The 23,844-nt window shown below is 43.4% G+C and overlaps 1 protein-coding gene and 1 long non-coding RNA gene across 2 annotated transcripts in view; one reads left to right on the forward strand and one right to left on the reverse strand.

Annotated features, from left to right (window-relative positions):
- Nucleotides 1–23,844, forward strand: part of LOC311011713 — a 354,053-nt gene that overhangs the window by 62,453 nt on the left and 267,756 nt on the right. The gene's annotated exons all lie outside the window — the stretch shown is intronic.
- On the reverse strand, nucleotides 4,437–6,465 carry LOC311012407 (uncharacterized protein; the record flags this gene model as incomplete). The annotated part of the gene is made up of 3 exons (XM_084007872.1): nucleotides 4,437–4,934; nucleotides 6,022–6,096; nucleotides 6,216–6,465. 3 exons carry the CDS (start codon nucleotides 6,463–6,465, stop codon nucleotides 4,786–4,788), a joined length of 474 nt encoding a protein of 157 aa, XP_083863998.1. The 3' UTR covers nucleotides 4,437–4,785.

A 23,844-nucleotide genomic window follows, 5' to 3' on the forward strand; every position in this document is an offset into this window, starting at 1 on the left:
TATTGATTTGCTGGTTACTTGGCAACAGCATAGTACTTTCATGTAAAATGTGTAATCAAGTAACTCCATTTGTCAGATAGATGTAGTGTTAGAGTAAACAGTACATTATTGGTAGAAGTAGAAAATGGAAAAACTGAAGACAAATTACAATACTGGTGTCATTTAATTCCCAACTCAGAAGTGGATAGTATCCTTGTAAGTGTCTTACAGTTTCCTTTATTGGACCTGAATATTAAAACGTTTGATCCAAAATGACTTTATAGTGACTTTGCCCATAATACTCTTCCAGGATTTCAAACGCTCTTAAGTTTCAAAATGTACCTTTAGGTTTATAGTGAGACGGAAACAGGACCTGATCCAACTGTGCCTGTTTCTCATCTGCCGAGTTCCTGCAGTCGATATTCTCAAACACTGAGATGTTGAATTTGTCTGCCGGATTCAACATCGACTTGCAGTGACCTTTTAGTTTTTAGTTTTAATTATAATAAGAGGCATATGAAATTCATTAAAGTGCTCATTAGTATTTCTACTCTTCCTAATGGGTTTGTCTGAGTTTGACTTCTCCTGATTGGAGGTCAGTTTATTGTCACAACACTCCTTGTGTGTGGCCTCTGCTGGTGACGACAGTCTTACGGCTCAAATGTGGCTTAAAAAATGCATTTTTTAAAATTAGGGCCTGGACTCGATTTAAAAAAAATGAATCTAATTATTTATTTTTTTGGTGCAGCCCAGGGAGAGAGACATGCACCAGCCCACAGACACATTCAAGGCCCAGTGGCTTGTCTGTCTAAAGAATACCTGGCCCAGTGGCTCTATGATACTGGGCCGAATTTTTGTCCCAGTCCAGGCCTGTTTATAGAACAAGTTGAAAATGTGTTTTAATGAGTTTCTGCTTCTCATGTTAGTTTTCCCATCATTAGTAGAGAATCCGTGAAGCTTTTGTTCTATTAAAAGGTTCATATTTCATGAAACAACGACTCAAGTTATTCTTTAATTCTGCAGAGATTTAACAGATTTTTATATAAAAAGTATGATGTTGGAAATGTTACAGGTATAAAGTATTTGATCATCTCAGTAATAAAGCACCATAATATAAGAAACTATATTGTATTTCAATAAATGTAATATATGTCAGCACATTTATATTGAAAAGCATATCATTTAAATATGCTGGATAATTAATTGATATCATTTTTATGGTAAATTGACCTCATGACCTTTTTATTGGATATAATGGTAAATATGTCTTTCAGTGGAAAATGTGTGTATGCATGAATTCAAACAGATATGATCATCCCCGCGACACTGAATACAGGATAAGCGGTAGACGATGGATGGATTACATGTTTATTGATTCATATATTTCAATATAACAAAGAAAGAAATAAAACACACATGAGCTATCTTTTTTTTTTTATCTCAATGCACTTTTTCATAGACATAGTTTATGTTGCTTTACTGAATTTCAAATATAATAAAATTAATATATTTTGGAATATTTTGGTGGTCGATATACTTATAATCATATACTTTATTTTTTCTGAATTATCCCTAAAGGCCTCAGAATCCTTTTTTATATTCAATTATATTTTTAATATTAAATTAAATAATATACAACATTTTATTATTAATGTTAATGTTTTGTTTCTTTAGCAATTAGAATAACATGTATGGTGGGTAATGTATAATATTATCATACTAACAATTATATGAAGGTGGATATGGATTGTAACATGTATATGACCTCTAATGTAGGAAATACATTCTACCGTATAAAGATATTTTCTTAGATGATATAAATATAATTAGGTTTAAAAATGTATCTTCATATACATTATATTACAACACATTATATTATATTTAAATTCCCCCTCATAGGTTGATATAGTCTCAACGTTTTTATATCATAATATACAGTAGTCTTCAATTATATTTGACATTTCATGAAATAATATTGTAACTATGAATTTTAAAATAGTTCTGCCAAGGAATTGATTCATTAGTTTGTAAGTAAATGGTGGTAATTATGTATTATATTATATATACTTAATTCATTAAAATTACTTTGAAATAAAGGTAAATATGTCCATTATTATAATATGTATATATTTACCTTATGAATTAATAAAATGGGATAGATGTTTAAAGGTATCTTCATAATTATATGAGAGATCAGAGGAGCAGAGGACTGACGTTGCTCACTGTCACTCCTTTTCTCTTTCAGAGGTTCCAGCTCTTCTTCCTTCAGCAGCGTCCGTCCCGTCTCTCTGATAGTGACCAGTCTGCTGTAAACATGCTGATAGTGACCAGTCTGTAAACATGCTGATAGTGACCAGTCTGTACACATGCTGATAGTGACCAGTCTGCTGTAAACATGCTGATAGTGACCAGTCTGCTGTAAACATGCTGATAGTGACCAGTCTGTAAACACGCTGATAGTGACCAGTCTGCTGTAAACATGCTGATAGTGACCAGTCTGCTGTTAACATGCTGATAGTGACCAGTCTGTAAACATGCTGATAGTGACCAGTCTGTACACATGCTGACAGTGACCAGTCTGTAAACATGCTGATAGTGACCAGTCTGTACACATGCTGATAGTGACCAGTCTGCTGTAAACATGCTGATAGTGACCAGTCTGCTGTTAACATCCTGATAGTGACCAGTCTGTAAACATGCTGATAGTGACCAGTCTGTACACATGCTGACAGTGACCAGTCTGTAAACATGCTGATAGTGACCAGTCTGTACACATGCTGATAGTGACCAGTCTGCTGTAAACATGCTGATAGTGACCAGTCTGCTGTTAATATGCTGATAGTGACCAGTCTGTACACATGCTGACAGTGACCAGTCTGTAAACATGCTGATAGTGACCAGTCTGTACACATGCTGATAGTGACCAGTCTGCTGTACACATGCTGATAGTGACCAGTCTGTAAACATGCTGATAGTGACCAGTCTGCTGTAGGGTTGCACGGTATACCGGTACTAATCTGGTACCGGGGTACTGAGGCATTTAAAAGGGTACTATATTGCATTTGGACGGGACCGGTACTTGCAGGTACTTTGTATTGTTCTTTGAGTCTATACGAAATTTCAATAAATTAAACAAAACACTTTTTTCACTGTTATTTTCCAGATAAGACAAACTAAATTATTTGCTGAACATCTTCTATGTGGATTTCATTAAAAAGGATAAAACTACAATATAAATAGAGATTTAAAAAGCGTCTCCACTGAGTCCAGTAGCGGCGTGCTTTACACCACTGCATCCGACGCATTGCAGCTAATCGCCATGGAAACGCATTCCAGCTCTCTACGCTGTTCTTGAGCTAATCTGAAGGCCGCATGAAGTTTGGAGGTCTGTAGTGATTGACTCTGAGTTGCTGTTGTTCCCAATCACTTCCACTTTGTTCTAATCCCACTGACAGTTGACTGGAATATTTAGGAGTGAGGACATTTCCCGACTGGACTTGTTGCACAGGTGGCATCCTATCACAGTACCACGCTGGCATTCACTGAGCTCCTGAGAGCGACCCATTCTTTCACACGTTTGTAGAAACAGGTGGGTCGTCATTGTTGCTCTCCTGGCTCAGTTCACGTGTGGTTGGAGGGCTCAGTGGAAAAAAAGGCTTCCGGACAACAAGAGAAAAGACCAGCAGCTACAGAGAGAGAGAGGAGTTCATGAGTGTGTACAGCAGCAGATAGGAATCTGTTCTCAATGGTTATTAGGACGGTTGGCAGCCTAGCAACACTTCCTTTCCTGCAGCAGACGGGCTGTGTGGGTTACAGTTACAACCATCCACTCTGGTTACACAATCATTCTGGGAACTTCAGCTCAGCGCTCAGTACTCACTGCTTTGATCTGTGTGTGGAATCTGTGAGAGAAGCAGCTCAAATCCTCAACTCACTTCTGTGATTCTGTCTTGAAATGTACATGAATATGAATGTTAGTTTAGGTATAATCAGTAGCTCTGCGGATCCATGTCATCCTGATGAAGCTGTAATAGTTCAGTGTCAAAAAATACATGCTTCAATCAAATGCTTCAAAGCTAAAACTTCTGCTGTTTGTTTGTGTTTAAAGGACAGTGTCATCAGCATAGAGTTTAACATCCACACTGACACCAATATAAAAGGGGGTCAGCACTGAACCTGGTGGGACCGCCACACCTATTGACTATAATAGCTGTATATAATAGCCGTGTGTATATGTTTGCTTCTCTTTGTTTAGCTCTGTTGTCCTTGTTTAGCTGTGTGCTTATATGCATATTTTCCTGTACATTTGTTCTTGGTGCTGTGTGAAAGTATATTCACAGCGACTTACATCCACAGTCACATTACTGGTGCCAACAAACTCAACAAACTTGGTTCTGTTCCTGATTATTTGCTATGAAACCAAACTCAAATCCATAAAAACAAGGATGTCCATAAAACACTGTGAATTTTCAGTTTATTAAGAATCTTACAGTGAAATAATTTGACAAATCTGCCACACTCTGAATCATGTATTAAAAACAAACACAAGCACAGAAAAATACTGTAAAGAATAAAACATCAACCAGTCAGCTAACTATTCATCTTAACTATCAAAGTAACACTACAAAGAGTTTACACTTAATTACTGTAAATATAATGTCTAAATATGTATTTATATTTTTAGGATGACTGTATCTATCCTGTATAAAAAGACACATCATACAGCCAACCTCATCAAGTCATCATGTATATTTGTGAATATAATTAAAGTGATGAATGAGATGAATTGATGAGATGTGATGGTGATCAGTCAGCATGTGAGCAGTTGGTGGAGCGTCCCTTCTTTCTGGAGATCATCAGCAGACTGAGTCCACAGCAGTACACAAGACTCTTCACTATCAGCACTGTGTACAGCAGGCAGAGCAGCTTCACCCTGCACTGAGACTGGAAGGACACTGAGACACACACACACACATATACACACACACACATATACACACACACACACACACACACACACACACATACATACACACACACACACACACACACACACACACACACACACACATATATACACACACACACACACACACACACACACACACACACATGCACACACACACACACACACACACACACACACAAACGTAAGTAACTTCCATATTCCAGTACTCTTATTTAATGATTATAGAGTATTCAACTCCCCGTTCTGAATGAAATGACAGGTGATGGTTACATATGACTCTGTGGTAAGAGCTGTCCACAAGTCTGTAGTAACAGCTTGTCCCAGATCAGCCCTCATAAGACATTTTTACATTCATATTTGACTTCTATTAAGGTTGTAGATTGAAGCTTTGAATGTCTATTGTTAATTTGATGATGTCATTGTCCTAAACAAGTGGGTGAATTATGATTTTTTAGTTCTATAAATGTAATTTCTGGTGCTGTTTGATGGCTGCTAGACTTCCCCGTTAATACAGGTGCTGCCTCCCTTTGTCTTTCTCACAACAGTGAAAATGTAGTGTTTGAAAGGTTAAATGCCAACAAATATGGATTGAAGCAGAATGTTTTGTTAGATAGAAACATGTGAGGAGGAAATGTCAGGCCAATCGGGTTTATCCTCTTTTGAAGAACATTTGGTCTGACGACTAAGACAGTAACAAAGAGTAAAAAAGCTGAACAATAAATATGGTTGCTTGATATTTGGAACTGGTGTCCTAAGTCCTCATGCCCATCTCTTCTCTCATCAGAGTAACTTTTATTTAAAACCAGCTTTGCATGAAGACAGAGGTCGGCTACAATTTGAATGAAAGTTCAAAGGCCCTCCTTAAAAACAACCAATAAGGGCCCACCAAGCGTTGTAGGGATGGAGCCAACAATGATTTAAATAGCAGCATAACGGGGCGCCGCATAGCTCAGTCGGTAGAGTTGGCACCCCATGTATCGAGGCTAAGTCCTCACTGCAGCGACCCCAAGCAGCTTTTTATTATTCTAACATATCATATATATTATATTAAAGGGGGCAGCAGTTGATCTTACAGTCAGCTTGCTGCAGAGCTGGCAGGTCTGCTGGCTCTCTCTCTGGAGGACAGGAGGCAGCTGGAGCTGGAACCTCTGGAAGGGAAAAGGAGTGACAGTGAGCGACGTCAGTCGTCTGCTCCTCTGATATCTTGGACAGCAGTGCATCCACATGAAGCTGAATCACTGCTGACCAGTCACCAAGCCTTCAGTACCTTGTTCTGCTTGGGCCTCCACTGTGCCCCCCTCGTGCTGGACGGAGCAGCGGTATTTATATGTGCTGATCTCTTGTTGATGGAGCAGCAAGATGGCGGCGGCGTGTCCCGACTCTCTGATCTCCAGCTGCTCTCCCACAGCAGGGAGCACCTCCTCCTCCAGAGAACCGTTCTCCTTTCGTCTTTTCCAGGAGAACCGGACTAGAGGAGGAAACATGTCTGAGGCCAGACACAGCAGAGAGATCCTCATCCTTTTCTCAGAGACGCCTGCCTCAAACAAAAATACCTTTAAGGCTTTAACAGCAACACGACACACATGAAACTGAAACACACCAAGTAAAATACATTTGTCCCAGGTTCACTTTCAGAACAGACCAGCAATGCAACTGTTGCTGACCAGACCTCAATGACACCAACTTAAGTTAGAACAAAAGAGACTCTTAACCTTTTACCTTTACAGTGTCAACACTTCACGTGTCTGATGTAAATGAACGTAAATTAATTCAGCTACCAAAGTGAAACTGTGTTGAAGTCACTATTAGCTAGCTAGTACCGTTGCTAAATTAGCTTGATTTCCCCCTGAAGTTAAGTGCTCGGTGAAAACAACGTCTTTAAAGTTACTGTTAGATGAAGGATTCTATTGAATGGGTGCCATTTCCATCCACAGGACATTACATGTATAAATATGCATGACAATTTACTGTAAAATACATTTTATTATTAAGCAAAGTGTCCTGCATATCGGTCCAATTGCAAATTTAAGAAATATCCTTTCAAACATTAAAATAAATGACCTAGAACACTCAAAAATAGCATTTTAGGACTTCCCCAGCCTCTGACTCTACACTGTTTCATGCAATACAATCATTAAAATCCTTCAGAAATCTTAATTGTCTTGCATTGTTGGGTGACTCCATACCCCATCTCTGATTTGCATGCATTTAATTCCCAAATAGTCCATAATAATTACATTAAAATATACATTTTATTCGTGTCCCCAGGTTTTCACACAGTCCTGTTAGCCTGACACATAATCCCTTCTGGAAAAAAATTCCCCAAGTCACAACAGGAAGTTGGTTCATTTGAATCTTCTGAAGGCCATGGGAAGACCAAAAGCAAGTTCTCACAGTTACTTTTCTGTATATTTAATGATATTTTAGTGTTGACTAGGGTGTCATTAATAGTGTACATTTGTGCTACCTAAATTATTTTTTAGATATTATTTGTTTATTTCAAAAATAGCATTTTTTGGTCAACCACTCCATTGTGCTCTGTGTCCACATGTTTTTAGCAGAGATGCTATGTGGCTATTTTTTGTGAGTTTCCTAATTCTATGCTAAAAACTCCGTCCTGTTACTCTTATGTGAGTTAGATGTGTTATCTATAAAGTCTGCGTGATCCTTTTTCTTTGTGTGTACAAGTTACCACATATTTTTGGCGACGAGGTGAACCGGTTTGTGGCCGTGTCGACGGGAACGTCTCCGTTTTGTTTTGTTATTAGCATAGCTAGGCTAAAGTGTGCTAGCTAGCGTGCTAGGCGGCTGTCTGCGAGCGGCAAGACCGAGGACGGACAGCGCTGGACGGAGGGGACACGGCGGGACGAGAGGCACGAGAGGCTCCAGCGGCTGCAGCGGCTGCGGTGGAACCGTCGGCGGAGCAGCGCGAGGAGGGGCAAGAGGCGCCTGTGGCAGCAGGACAGCTGCCGGGGATCGGAGTTCAAGCTCGGATGGCTACATACGGGACTGTCGGTGAATTTGTGGAGGGAAACGAGGACTGGACTGAATACGAGGAGAGGTTGAGACACTTTTTCTCTGCTAATGAGATTACGGATGAGGCTAAACAGCGCTCTATTCTCCTGAGTGCGTGTGGAGCAAAGACTTATAGGTTGATAAGGAACTTGGCCACGCCGCGGAGACCAGGGGAAATTCCGTATGATGAACTGGTCGCACTCGTGGGAAACCACCACAATCCCAAACCTTCTGTGATAGTCCAGAGGTTCAAGTTCCATAGCCATTTCAGGAAGCAAGGTCAGTCTGTATCCACCTTTGTTGCTGAGTTACGACAGCTGTCAGAGCATTGTGACTTTGGGACAGTGTTGGATGATATGCTCAGGGACAGACTGTTGTGCGGTATCAATAATGATGCCATTCAGCGCCGCCTGCTGGGGGAAACCCCACCACTGACGTTCAAGAAGGCTCTGGAGATTTCCCATGGTATGGAGATGGCTGCTAATAATGCTAAAGATATCCAAAAAGGAAATGGAGGAGCACAGATAGCAGCAGTGCACCAAGTCAAGAAAGACACTGGTAAGCAGGCAAAGCGTGTGGAATGTTTCCGGTGTGGTGGGGCACACTATGCTAATGATTGTAAATTTAAAGATGCTGTCTGCCATACATGTAACAAAAAAGGACATTTAGCTAAAAAGTGTAGAGGGTCAAAAGGGAGGGGGAAGCCGGGGCTGGGGAAAATGAATCAGTCTCAGGCAGCCACACACCACCTTGACGAAGAGGCTGAATGCTCCTATAACATGTTTGGGGTGGAAACGGACGATGAACCACCTGAGCCCTATTATGCTACCGTCACTGTCAGAGGGAAGGACATTAAGTTTGAGATTGATTCAGGGGCTACTGCATCCGTCATCAGTGAGGACACCTACAGACGGACGTGGGGGTCTAACCTGCCTCCCCTCAGTCCATCAAAGCTCAAACTCAGGACTTATACAGGCCAGCCCATTCCTCACTTGGGGGTGCTGTATGTGGACATTTCAGCAGGGGGTCAGAAGGCAAACGCCAGGCTGGTGGTTGCTAAGGGCAGCGGCCCCAGTCTGTTGGGCCGTGACTGGCTTCGCAAAATCCGTCTGAACTGGCATGAGATAAAATATGCATGTACAACAGAGGACATTCTGCAGCGGTACAAGGAAGTGTTCAGGGAGGAGCTGGGAACACTTAAGGGGGTTACAGTAAAGCTCCACGTGAACCCTGAGGCTGCGCCTAGATTTTTCAAACCCAGGTCAGTCCCCTACGCCATGAAAGGCAAAGTTGAAGAGGAGCTAGAACGTCTGCAGAAGCTGGGCATAATAGAGCCTGTTAAGTTTTCAAGGTGGGCAGCACCCATTGTGCCAGTTTTGAAAGAAGACAAAACTGCACGGATATGCGGGGACTATAAACTCACCGTCAATCAAGTCTCTAAGCTGGAGGAGTACCCGTTGACACGCATAGAGGACTTGTTCGCAACCCTATCAGGGGGTAAGCTTTTCACAAAGTTGGACATGAGCCAGGCTTATCAGCAGTTGTCGCTTGACGAGGAGTCAAAGGAGTATGTCACCATCAACACGCACAAGGGACTGTTTAAATACAATCGCCTGGTGTTTGGAGTGGCGTCCAGCCCTGCCATTTTCCAACGAACAATGGACACACTGCTGCAGGGGATTCCGCATGTAGCGGTGTACCTGGATGATATTTTGATCACAGGGGCCACAGAGGCGGAGCATCTGGCTAACCTGGAGCAGGTGTTGAGGAGGCTCTCGGAAGCAGGACTGCGGTTAAAGCGCAGCAAATGTGTGTTCCTGGCATCAAGCGTGACCTACCTGGGGCACAGGATCACAGCTGAGGGACTCCGCCCAATGGAGGATAAGGTGAGAGCTATTAAAGAGGCCCCAAGTCCTAAGTGTGTCGCTGAACTCAGATCATTTTTGGGCTTAGTAAATTATTATGGGAAGTTTCTACCCGACCTGTCAAGAGTCTTAGCCCCACTGTACAAGCTTCTTCATAATGACACTAAGTGGCAGTGGTGTACGGAGCAAGAGGAGGCTTTTAAGGAAGTGAAAGAGCTCCTCCACTCAACAACACTCCTGGTTCACTATGACCCTGATAAAGAGATAATCCTTTCATGTGACGCCTCACCCTACGGGGTCAGGGCCGTCCTGTCACATGTGATGGAGGATGGATCAGAGAAACCGGTTGGTTTTGCTTCACGTACCCTGACAGCAGCGGAGAAGGGCTATTCGCAGCTAGACAAAGAAGGTCTGGCCATCATTTTTGCTGTTAAACGCTTTCATCAGTATCTCTATGGCCGTGCTTTCAAAATCCACACAGACCATAAACCACTGATGAGTCTGTTCAGCGAGACCAGATGCATCCCGCCGCTAGCTTCAGCCAGGATACAGCGCTGGGCGCTCACGCTGTCAGCCTACCAGTATTCAATAGTGTTCAGAGCAGGTAAAGATAATGCCAACGCTGATGCCCTGAGCCGGCTGCCTTTGCCTGAAACACCTGTCACTACCTATGTGCCTCCAGAGACTGTGTTTTCGATAGAGAGGCTCGCAGAGACACCGATAAGAGCGTCCCAGATCAGACAGTGGACAGAGAGGGACCCTGTCCTGTCACGAGTCAAACTTTTCCTTTTACAAGGCTGGCCCACTGTGGTGGAAGGAGAGGAGCTGAGGCCGTATGCTAAATGCAAAACAGAGCTGAGTCTGCAGGATGGGTGCATCTTCTGGGGGGCAAGGGTCGTTGTGCCCCCACCAGGCCGTACACAGATTGTTGAAGAATTACATGAGACGCATCCAGGGGTATCTCGGATGAAAAGCCTGGCAAGATCCTATATTTGGTGGCCAAGACTGGATCAGGATCTGGAGAACAAGGTGAAAACATGCACGCAGTGTCAGACCAATCAGAACATGCCTCCACCTGCTCCTTTACACCCATGGGAGTGGCCTGACCGCCCGTGGTCTAGGTTACATTTGGACTTTGCTGGGCCGTTTAAGGGACAAATGTTTCTCATAATGGTAGATGCACATTCTAAATGGATTGAGGCCCACATCATGAGCAATATCACAGCGCCCACAACCATTGACAAGCTCAGGCAAGTGTTTGCTGTCCATGGTTTGCCGGACACACTGGTCACTGATAATGGCCCGACATTCACAAGTGAGCTGTTCAGTGAGTTCATGCACCAGAATGGCATACAGCACGTTCGGACAGCTCCTTTTCACCCAGCCTCGAATGGCTTGGCGGAGAGGGCTGTGCAGACTGTGAAGGAGGGCTTGAAGAGGATGGCAGGAGATTCACTCAGCACTCAGCTTTCACGGTTCCTGTTCAAGTATCGCCTCACACCACAGACCACAACGGGACGCACGCCAGCGGAGCTGCTGATGGGGCGTCGGCCTAAGGCAAGACTGGACCTGCTGCGTCCAGACATGAAAGTGAAAGTGGTGGAGAAGCAGGAAAAACAGAAAGAAAGACATGATCGACGTGCACGAGACAGACAGTTACAACCAAATGACTGTGTTTATGCAAGAAACTTCAGCAGTAGCATCAACCAGCAGTGGCTACCTGGGGTGATTCTCAAGCGGAGCGGGCCGGTGTCTTATTTCGTGAAGCTGACGGATGGTCGTACATTCCGCAGACATCAAGACCATGTGCGCCTGCGGCATGACACAGGGACTGAGACAGAGATGTCCATGGATTATCCAGTGGGACCACTGGCTGTGGAAGTGGGTCTTCCAGAGAGAGAGACCCAAGGAGATGTTGCTGTGGCCCTCAGAGGGACTGGACACTGTAATACTGAGGCCCAGACAACAGGCAGTCCCCTCGCACCAGTCACCCCTGAAGCACCCACAGCCGTGGTGCCTTCTGGGTCACCAGAGGTGGTGCGGAGGTCGCAGCGTGTGAGAAAACCTCCTGAGAGACTAGCTCTGTGATGGAGCATGTTAAGTTTGAATGTTATATTGCCTGTTAATTTTGTTATATGTACAGGTGTTGAGTATGGTGGAAATAGCACTTTTAGTCACGGTTATGATGTTTTCCATGTTATGTACTAAAAGGGGGAAATTAGAACTTAAAGTGTAAGTTTGGCGGAAATTGAAAATAAAGCTATTTTCTGAATGAAAATACATCAACTAAGCCGTGGAGGAAGTAATTATCGCTCATCACGCAGTTCAGAGCTAGCACGGGTCGGAGCTAGAGTCCAAAATCGCAAACAGTGGGTTAGCATGGGGCAGACAGCCACACGCTTTCAAAATCGCATTTTTAAACCACTAACATTGCTCAAAACAGCGCCAAACCTCGTCAGCAGCTTGCTCTGGGTGTCTACACATAAAACGAAGCACCAACAACTCAGTTCATGAACCCGAAGTTTATAACAGAAGACAGTTAAGAACACTCACCAATTCTACCCCTGCCAGCTCCTCGCGAAAGATAGTCCGTAAGTGTCGATTACCGAACGCAATGCAAAAGTGAAAGTGAAACTGAAGATTTCGCCCAGAATAAAACGAGTATACTTTTAAATTAGTGGCAGTTTGGCCAAATATAAGTTAATAACGGTGGGTAAAAACGTCGGGATAGTTTGTATACACTTCCAATCAGTTCAAGACAGCAGCCTTATCTGAAGCACATACATGTCACGCGAGATCTCACACGGGAACTCGTTCGGTAATCGACACTTACGGACTATCCTTCGCGAGGAGCTGGCAGGGGTAGAATTGGTGAGTGTTCTTAACTGTCTTCTGTTATAAACTTCGGGTTCATGAACTGAGTTGTTGGTGCTTCGTTTTATGTGTAGACACCCAGAGCAAGCTGCTGACGAGGTTTGGCGCTGTTTTGAGCAATGTTAGTGGTTTAAAAATGCGATTTTGAAAGCGTGTGGCTGTCTGCCCCATGCTAACCCACTGTTTGCGATTTTGGACTCTAGCTCCGACCCGTGCTAGCTCTGAACTGCGTGATGAGCGATAATTACTTCCTCCACGGCTTAGTTGATGTATTTTCATTCAGAAAATAGCTTTATTTTCAATTTCCGCCAAACTTACACTTTAAGGAGGGAGAAGTGTTGTGAACAAACTAAAATGAGTTAGCTGGCCACTAGGGGTCACCCTTTACCACATAGGCAGCTATGGGGGTACTATTCTTCTTCTACGCCAGGTGAATGTTACTTCCTGTTCTTTCGGATGCCACCTCGCCATGTATGCATGTATGCCTGCTCGTGTGTTGCATTATAAAGTCCGTTTGCTCTATAAAGTCTGCGTGATCCTTTTTCTTTGTGTGTACAAGTTACCACAATATTAATCTCTAATTCATATTTATTTCAACAAACATTATGAACATTCTCAACATGTTTTTGTTGATTTTGGAGTACCGTTCCCACATTTGTGAATGAAGAACATGAGACGTTTGTGTCACACCGTGGTGAGGGATGTCTTGTCTTGGGTTTTTTTGTCTTGTGAATTTCATGTGGACAACGACAAGGAGCATGAGCAAGCAAAACTGTAAAATTAGAAGATGCAGGACAACATTCGGTCAATCATCCCTTTCAGTACTGGGTACACACCTATGGAATTCTTTACCACCGGAAATCAAATCCCAAACAGAATTAAAGATGTTTAGTGCTAAAGCTAAACATTGGCTTAAGCAGCAGCAGAAATGTGAACATTAACTTCTCTCAAGTCACTGTCAATACAGCATTTTTACTAATGTTTAATGTATTTAATTTGTGCAATTTCTTAATCTAAATTTTGTAGCTGTGTTTATTTATTCATGATAACTATTCACTGTATTATTCACTGTATTTGTATTATTGCACTTATTGTAATGGTATTCAGTATCTTTTATCCTTTTTTAGCCTGACCAGGGACAAAGACTGCAAATTAGCTGAAGCTAGACGTCTTGTATGCATCGCATTTTTCATTCCTTGTGGCAATGTTGTATGTATCGTCCCTGTTAAATAAACATTAAAATAAAAAAAAAAGTTTTATTTTGAAAAGTAACTCTCCTCTCGTTTCAGGTCACTTGCCCTTCCTCTTGTGTCACCGGTCTGGCGTCTTCCCTGATCCCTGATTGTTTCCACCTGTGCTCCCTCCCTCATGTGTATATAGTCTGTGTCTTCCCCTGTCTTCGCTGCCAGAGTATTTCGTTCGTTTCGTCGAGTACGTCCAGCCTATCCCACAGTCTTGACCTTGCCTTGTATTTTCGATTTAGATAAGTATTGCCAAGCTTTATGTTTTGCATATAGTTTCCCTCTGTGATAGAGTGATTTTGATTTGGATACCTTTTGGTTAGCAATTTTTGTTTCATTGTTAGATAAGTTTCATAGCGTTTGCTTTTCCTCCCGCTGGAGAGATTTCTGTTCGTTAATAATTTTCAGCTGTATTAGAGTAGAATCATTTTCATAGCCTGTGTGTCTTCCTCCTCCGGGAGCGATTTTCAGTTCGAGTAAATTTTATAAACTCCTAGTTTCTTAAGACCAGTGTAGTCATCTCCTTTTTCTCCTACGGGAGCTTCCTTTGTTCTTGTTGTTTTTGTTAGTGTGGTCCGTTGGACCTATAGTGTTTCACAGCCTGTTCTGTTATCACTCTGTCTACAGAGAAACTGTATTTAAAATAAAGCCTGTCTGTACTACTGCCCTGCATCTGAGTCCTCAGTTTCTGCCAAGCCTGACAGTTTGGGGTTGGGGAAATCACAGTGACTGTAAATCTTACTTTAATGCTGAGCCATCACTTGGTTTTTAAAGTACTATGAATTAAATTGTATTAAAATTAAAAGATAATGGGGTAAACCGTCAGCTATCTAACTCCTATGAAACAACACAGAGTGATCTGTGATTCAGAGCAGCAGGAATGAGGACTGGTGGTGATTATTGAGTGGTAATAGAAATGTGTAACACGTCGTTGTTTGAGCTCCTTACTGGGACGACAGACAGAAACTACACGCACTGTGCCGCTTCACTCGGCTACTGCGGGCATCGGGGCGAGCGGGGCAGGTGGGAGAGAGAAGTGGATCATACCATGACATGGTGGTGGGGGGGACGTAATGTGCACGCCGGACCCGGACCACGAGGTGCGTGCCTCAGCTTTGTATTTGAGGTTAAACTGCGCTGGTTTGACATTGTGGATGAGAAAAAAAATCCATTTTTTAACCGTTACTATCAATTTAAATGAATCCACTGCCAAATATAGTAGCTCATTTAAACTCGAGCGTGAGATTTTACTGGGGCACGGCAGATCAATACTGGGGAACGTGCCCCAGTAAAAGGGGTCTAGCGATGCCCATGGTTCAGGAGTGTCCTTAGTTTTATGCACAGTTGAAACTCAATAAAGTTACACTGACTTAGTGTTCGCATCTGGAAGGCCCTCCTAAGCCTTCTTCCTCCACGACCCTGTCCCGGTTAAGTGGAAGAAAATGGATGGATGGATGATGAACTGTGGTTCATAATTCATGTTCCCCTCAGGATGAATCAGAACAACTTTGATGATCCTCTGACTTTAATCTCAACATTAGAATGTGACCAATACGTTGGTTTGTGATCAAAAACCTGCAGACTCATGACATTTGTTGCTCAACGTCCTCCCAGATTCATATTCTTCTTGTGTTTACAATCTATAACATAGTTGTCAGAATTCTTCATGTTTATATTTTACTATTTTGATCTATTTTGTACAAACCACATGTATTGTATGCCTGTATTTATTACTGGTAACCAGTCTACCACAGGGAGACATGTAGAGACAGACAGGTAACCAGTCTATCACAGGGCTGACATGTAGAGACAGACAGGTAACCAGTCTATCACAGGGAGACATGTAGAGACAGACAGGTAACCAGTCTATCACAGGGAGACATGTAGAGACAGACAGGTAACCAGTCTATCACAGGGCTGACATGTAGAGACAGACAGGTAACCAGTCTATCACAGGGCTGACATGTAGAGACAGACAGGTAACCAGTCTATCACAGGGAGACATGTAGAGACAGACAGGTAACCAGTGTTGGGGTTGTAGCAGGGGCAGATTTGGTTATCAACAGTTAACTATCAATATCAATATGATTATCGGTATTAATAATTATATTTAATATATTATCATGATATAATCATGAATAAACGGGGCACCACCCTGGGATCAGGGAAAAGATAACCTAAAACTGTATTCAGTCTCAATATAAAGGTTTTATACTCACATGCATCATCGTGATCATTGGCATAGGAGTACAAAACCAATCGAACAATTAAAAAGGCGTGAAATTCAAGCACTAGCCTTCACAACCTGCTGTTATCCAGTGACATATACACAACAAGCACAAGAGACCGCTAGTTATAATATAATAAGATTTATTAAAATCAGTAATAATGATCACAATCAATAACACTGCAATTAATAAAGCCTTATTACCTAACTACCTAACACACAAAGCTAAGCTTAAACAAAGGGAGAGACACACGTGGAGTGTGTGTGTGCGTATGTGTGTGCGTGCGTGCGTGTGCGTGCATGTGCGTGTGTGTGCGTGCGTGTCGCGAGAGAGAGAGAGAGGGAGAGGTGGCTATGGGCGGCCACCAGATGGAGCTATTCCTCGCAGCGTTCAGGGGCGGAGCCACTGAGGTTCTGACGGAGTAGCGAGAGAGAGAGAGATAGCCGTATGTAGCCACCAGATGTAGCTATGTCCCTAGCGGCCGCCGGGAACAGCTGGCTTAGGACACGTGTGTGCGGCGTGTATGTGTGTGTGTGTGTGTGTTAGCGGGTCACAAACAAAGAGAGAGAGGATGCGCGAGCGATATTCGGAGGGACAGAAAGCCGTGCTGCTATCACACGGGCTCGCGTGAATGAACTGGAATTTATTCCGCGAGACCGGTCTTTTAACTGATAGTAGCGGCTTTCTGAGCTCGCGAATATGGCGGAGGTTAGTCGAAAACACTGTTACAGAAATCAACCCAGCTGTGTGGGTACCCAATCAACATTCACATACAGCAGCACATGAACAAACGGACTCGGCGATCCGCGATCAGAACTTAAAACACATTAACAAGAATTACAAGCATGTCCTACACTATCGAATCTCTGCTTCTGCCCAGACAAATAGCCTCTTACTTTTGTCGATGTGAGATGCGTCGATGTGAGGTTTCCGTCCCGTGCGTTGATGGCGTTTCTTTACGCCGGCAGCGGACGGTAGTTTGTGGGGCGCTGGTTCAGCGCCGGATCCAATTAGTTGAAGAAAACAGTTAATATTTCTTCCTTCTGCAGGAACAATCGCGTGGCTCGGCGATTTAGTCAGCTGATTTCAGACAAAGACGGGTCGAGTTATCCGTTCTGCTGGCAGCTGGGACGAAGAAAGTTTCTTCTTACCGCGGGGAACGGGAGTGTCGCGCTGTCGCGGTGGTCTCCTCGGGATCCAAAAATGGTAAACAAAAGAAAAATGAAACGAGTAGAGAAAAAAAGAGGGATAAACAGTCTGTTGCTCGTCCAGCGAGTTTGGGGAAAAGACTGTGGCCTAGGACAAAGGAAAAACGCTGCAGACGTTATATTCACCTCCTGGTGTAACGTGAGTTACTTTGGAGAGAGGACGTTTTTCTGATGGCCGCGGGATTTATAGCTTACGGCTGGTCCGGGGGACCCCCTGGAGTCCCATGCAGCTCGCAGCCAATGGCGCGCCAGCGGTGTGACGTCAGATCCCGTGACCAGGTGGAGGTGACACTAAAATGGTGGTTGTAGTTTTTTATCTCCTTTGTCCCATTGTCCTGGCCGCATGTGTAGTCTTCTGTAGGCCGCATTGTGTAGTCCTTCTAGTGAGGTCCCAACACCAGTCTATCACAGGGAGACATGTAGAGACAGACAGGTAACCAGTCTATCACAGGGAGACATGTAGAGACAGACAGGTAACCAGTCTATCACAGTGCTGACATGTAGAGACAGACAGGTAACCAGTCTATCACAGGGAGACATGTAGAGACAGACAGGTAACCAGTCTATCACAGGGAGACATGTAGAGACAGACAGGTAACCAGTCTATCACAGGGAGACATGTAGAGACAGACAGGTAACCAGTCTATCACAGGGAGACATGTAGAGACAGACAGGTAACCAGTCTATCACAGGGCTGACATGTAGAGACAGACAGGTAACCAGTCTATCACAGGGAGACATGTAGAGACAGACAGGTAACCAGTCTATCACAGGGCTGACATGTAGAGACAGACAGGTAACCAGTCTATCACAGGGCTGACATGTAGAGACAGACAGGTAACCAGTCTATCACAGGGAAACATTTAGAGACAGACAGGTAACCAGTCTATCACAGGGCTGACATGTAGAGACAGACAGGTAACCAATCTATCACAGGGCTGACATGTAGAGACAGACAGGAAACCAGTCTATCACATGTAGAGACAGACAGGTAACCAGTCTATCACAGGGCTGACATGTAGAGACAGACAGGTAACCAGTCCATCACAGGGAGACATGTAGAGACAGACAGGTAACCAGTCTATCACAGGGCTGACATGTAGAGACAGACAGGTAACCAGTCTATCACAGGGCTGACATGTAGAGACAGACAGGTAACAGAACATGTAAATCCACACAGAAGGAGCCTGAACCCAAACTGGGAATTGAACCCGGGACCCTCTGGCTGTGGTGACACCATCTCCACCACCCTGCAGCCCTTCATCTGGATTATGTTTATTGTGTTCTACTAGTTTGGGTTCATCATGGTGCCTCGGTGCCACTTTAATGCCCTCACTGTGTGGAACAACAATAAACCTGCTGGAATATCTTATAAACATATGAATGAATATGAATTGACATAAATGATAAGCCCTCATTTCAGTGTGTTTGTGACTGTGGCTCATATCCTGGTGAAATATGTGAACCTGGGCTGTGGTTCACTGCTCTCTTCCTGTCACATACACGGTGTAACATCTTTCCATCTGTTGGTTTTTGTTCAGACTGCAGGGAACATTTCTCACTGTGGGGCCGTCACACCAGCAGTAGTAGGAGGCTGAATGACTGAGTTTAACATTCTGGATCTTCAACTCACAGTTGTTCTGTGTCCACACAGCTGAGAAATCACCTCCCTGAGGATGATTGTAACGTTTACCAACTTGACCAGTACTCAGAATATCCAGAATCCCTCTGAATGTTTCTGTGTCTCTCTTCTGGAGCCAGTATATGTAACCACTGCTACACTGGTTAGTTCCTCTGCAGCTGAAGGACACGCTCCCACCAACTCTCCTGGTCAATGTTAAATCATCCTGAATCAGCTCTGCTGCCATGGCAACCAGCACTTTAGAGAAACAGACAGGTGGATGAAGGTGAGTGTGACATTGTTTGTTAAAGGTGGACTTTGTTGGCTCCTGATTGGCTGGAAACACTCACCTGAACACAGACAGCACAGAGCAGCAGCCGAGAGGAACAGCATTTTGTTCAGTGATGTTTCCTCTGGTGAACCTGGGGAGAAGTGACGCTCTGATGCAGCTGAGGCCAAACAAAGAGCAGCTGTGAGATCAGATGAGGGCCACATGGTTTCCAACAGGTCCTCACACCTCCCATCAGCCCCTGCGGCAGACAGATAAGCCCGTCTCCATTTACTTAGGTTTCAAAGCAGCAGTTTTTTGTGTGGAAACAACAACAGCATCGAGTCAAACATCCACACTGTGACACCACTGTAAAAGATCATATAATGATGAATTCACAGCAGGAAGCTTTAGTTTTATATCTATCATATTCATAATAGAATAGCTTCTCTTTTTCAGTGTGTGATTCATCAAACAGACCTTCCATCTCACAGAATTCTGTCTGTGTTGAATCTTCTTCTTCAGATACAGTATCTGTTGTTGCAAACAGAAGCCTCCTCCGGTCAGCTGACAATGAAGCACACCGCATCGCCAGAGCAAGACCGAACGCTGGCACCTCGGAGGCAAAGCGGAGGCATTAAGAGAGAGAAACACTAAAGATATGTGGCAGACCGTCCAGAATGTCCGAGGCTACAAAAGCAGCAGCACAGTCAGCTGTCAGGTCTGCCCCACCTCCAGAGGACCGGCCACTTTGAGTATCCACAGCACATGTGAGAAAGACCCTGATGAGAGTGATTGTGAGTAAAGCTGCTGGCCTGTGGCCCACAAGAAATCCTCCTGATGGGAACATTACAAACCGCTGTGGGATGTGCACGGCCCAGGGCAGGAGCGCTCTACAGCGGGGGATTAAAACCACCCAGAACATCATTGGTACCATCCACCATCCACAGTTCTAGTGAAGCAGGCTGTTGATGACATGGTGAAGCCACACAGCTGTGCTTCTGCCTCTAAACACTCGTCGTCTATGAAACAGGTTGTATTCAGGCCAAGGTTGGAGACAAAACCAAACTATATCAACAAATATGTCATTTGTAACTGAAACAATGCTAGAAGTGTTTTCTCATGGGATGAAAATATTAGCTGGACAACATCGTTTGTCTGTGAAAAAGATAATATGAATAAAATATATATGATATTATGAATTATCTTTATGTTGTTCTGGTATGTTCCCACTTTAAACATGTAGTTATCACCTCATAGTTTATATTTCAGTACTTTTCTCTGTTCTGTGTTGCTGCTGTGATGAATGAAACCTTGACGCTGCTGCCCTCTAGTGTCGGCAACACCACACTGTTTCAAACTCTACTGCTACTCTCCCTCTTTCTACTGTTAGTGCCTTCTCATGTCGTTGGCTTTATTGCTTGTGTTTAGTGTTTCATCATTTTATTTCAGGCCCACATCTTAATATAAATACATATAAAATGTACTATTTTTATTTCACTGTTTGTCTTTTGTTTCTGTTTCAAGTTTAGTCAAATGTTTTCATCACAATGCCTCAAGGTCTTCTGTGCTTCCAAAACCCTCCATCCTTAGAGCCTCGACTCTGGACCCTCATCATGTGATTGTTTATTTTAAAGAGTTAATACATAAAGGAAAACATACTTATTCTTATTATATTCCATTTCTGCCAATAAATGCTTTGATTGTCCAGTCGGTCTACAAGATAAGATGATTATTGGGTCTCATTCACGATATCATCCTAGGTTTTTTCTTAAATTTGGTCTCCGTGACAACTGTGTTCTTAAAACGATGAATCCCACTTTCCTTGTAAGTTGAAGACGTGTGCCAGTTGATCTTAATGAGCAGGTAAACGTCCTGCCAGTCGCCATAAAAGGCCATGAGACTGCAGGGCCTTGTGACCTCACAGGGCCTTGTGACCTCACAGGGCCTTGTGACCTCACAGAGACTAAAAGCCTAAAACAGTATTGTGGTGTTTACAGATACAGTAACGTCAGTGATGCTAACAGGCTACTAGGACACAGAGTGATGCTGGTTTCAGTGCATTTATAACATGTTAACAGGCCTGAAAATAGACTGGAGGAATAAACTTTATCGTTTTTAAATACTGTCATGGATGAAACTAAATGAACACTCAGCAGAATACTTGATTACTAGAAGAGAATTGTTCTAAGAATTCTGTATAACCTCATGATTTTAGTCTTCTTTGTTGAGTTTATGGCCTTAAGGGTCTTGTTAGTTTTACCTAAAAGCCCTAAAGCCATATTTTAAAGTGTACTAATTGTTATCAGGGGCCTTGTGCACATGATGTCTTGTTCTACATGAAGATTAACTGTTAATGACGCATTATCTCCTGGACCTTTAAAAGACTCAAGTCACAACAGTGATTTGAGCTCTTCCTCTGTAGCATCCTCATACGTTGTTGCATTGTAACTGCTCCTCTTACAAGATTAAAGTCCGACGACGACTTTACTCCTCTGTCTCTGATCTTGGGTGAATTTGTCCGTTCACGAACAAATTCTTTTAACATTTTGGCGCCCAACGTGGGGTCCAATATCTGTTTCTCCTCTCCAACCACCGGACCTGAACACCTTGCAAGGGGGAGTCCGGGACTTAGTTATCACTGCATGTGTGTTCCCCACTGCTCCGGTTCCAACTGTGCCGTAGGTCTTCTTCTCTCTGGGAGGATTCATACTAGTCTTGTTCTGTACTGCAGCAGTAGACCCTTTTCCAGGACCTTGCTTGCGCTTGCCATGCTTTAGTGCATGACTCCATGCAGGGGACATCGTCACATCACTCCCCCCGCCAGCTGTGTCCTCAGTGACGGACAACGCCGAGGGCCTAGGTGCAGGCTCCCTGTGACTTGGACCATGGTGCTGGGCCCCCTCACTGGCCATGGTTGTGGCTGCATTCCCCTTGCTGGCACTGGGTTGCTCAATCACACTCAGGCGTTGGTTAATGTCGGTGGTTATTCCACGAAGGTTCTCATGCAGTCGACTGCTCGCTCAGCATTTTTCATGGAGGCTATCTCTGCACTTAAACCTTCAATCTTACTAACCAGGCGAGAGACATCAAGGCTTTTGAAAGTCCCTGGTGGTAAATCATCCAAGTGATAGGACATAAAGCGAGGAGCATTCTCACCAACCTCATTCAGTATTTTCAGACAACTCTTCACATTGTTGGCATCTTTCTGCCGTCCTTTGTGAGCTACACAACGCTGCCTCGTGCCAGGACACAGCTCAAACAGGACCTGCTTGGAGCTTTCAATCCACTCTGAAGACTGTGCCCCAGGATGACATTATCCTGATGGCTGTAAATCACTTTGGATCAGTTTGACAGCAAGGAAGCCTAACAGTTCATCTTCCACGATAGTTCTGCCATCAGTAGTGGTGTAAATCACAGGTTTTATCCTTTGTTTGATAACACGCCATGCTGCTGTGTCATCGTCAGTGGCCATTTATAGAATAAAGCAACAATGTTTTTATTTGCACACATACCTACAAATAGCAAAACCAGAGAACGAGATCATTCTGCAGTGGCCTCTTCATTTTTTCCAGAGCTGTATATGTGTATAGAGATGGATGGATGTATAGTTTATATGACTATACATTTATACGTTTATATATCCCACTTGCTGCGTTGGGCTTAAGTAAGGGGGATCCGCACGGACTAGAGGTGTAACGATTAATTCGATTAAACGATGAATCGATTGTCAGTCCTATTGATTCTACTTACAGTTTTTCTCGATTGCTAAGACACATTTCTCGAAAGCTGCTCTCCTTTTCTCTAAACTGTGAACACAAAACCCAATTTTCAAGCTACATTCACAAAACCTCAGACTCTTCTTGCAAAACCAAACTTTCAATTCAAAACAGTTCAATCGGTGCTCAAAACTGAACTATGTTGTCAAATCGTGCCCCGAGTCAATCAAAATTAAAAACACTACAGAGCAGTCACTAAACACTACATAGAAAAATAGAAAACACAATGCTCGGGACATGAAGCGGTAGAAATAAATGTTCATTGTTCACTGTAGGCTAAATGCATGTTGCACAACAAAAACACCTGTTTATTTAGCACTTGTACATAGTAAAAAATAAAAGTACCAAAAACAGAAATCCTGTGGATTTACACGTAGCACTTGTACAGACAAAAAACAGAAATCTTGTGCATTTAGCACTTACGTATACAGTAAAGCCTACGTAAACATAAAGTACAAAAATATACATGAATACTAGGCCTAGAAACAGTTAGACTAACCCTCCATTACAATACTACAGTACATTGGCACAGTGAGGTACTGAAACATATATTTACTTACAGTATACTGTGGTACAGTATATAGTATAGTCATGCAGTAATTGCTGTCAACATTTACATACTATAATGTCAAAAAAGGTAATTACCTGTTTTCTTGTCTAAATCTTCAGATCATGGTGGACACAGTGAATCTACTGATGTTTGGTTGTACCCTTTGTCCGGCCTCCCTCATGCTCATACCATGGACAAGAACATGGTCAATCACAGGAGCTCTGATTTCATCAGATATTACTGTTCT

Source organism: Eutrigla gurnardus (assembly GCF_963514095.1).
Source record: "Eutrigla gurnardus genome assembly, chromosome: 4".
NCBI classification, from domain to species: Eukaryota; Metazoa; Chordata; class Actinopteri; order Perciformes; family Triglidae; genus Eutrigla; species Eutrigla gurnardus.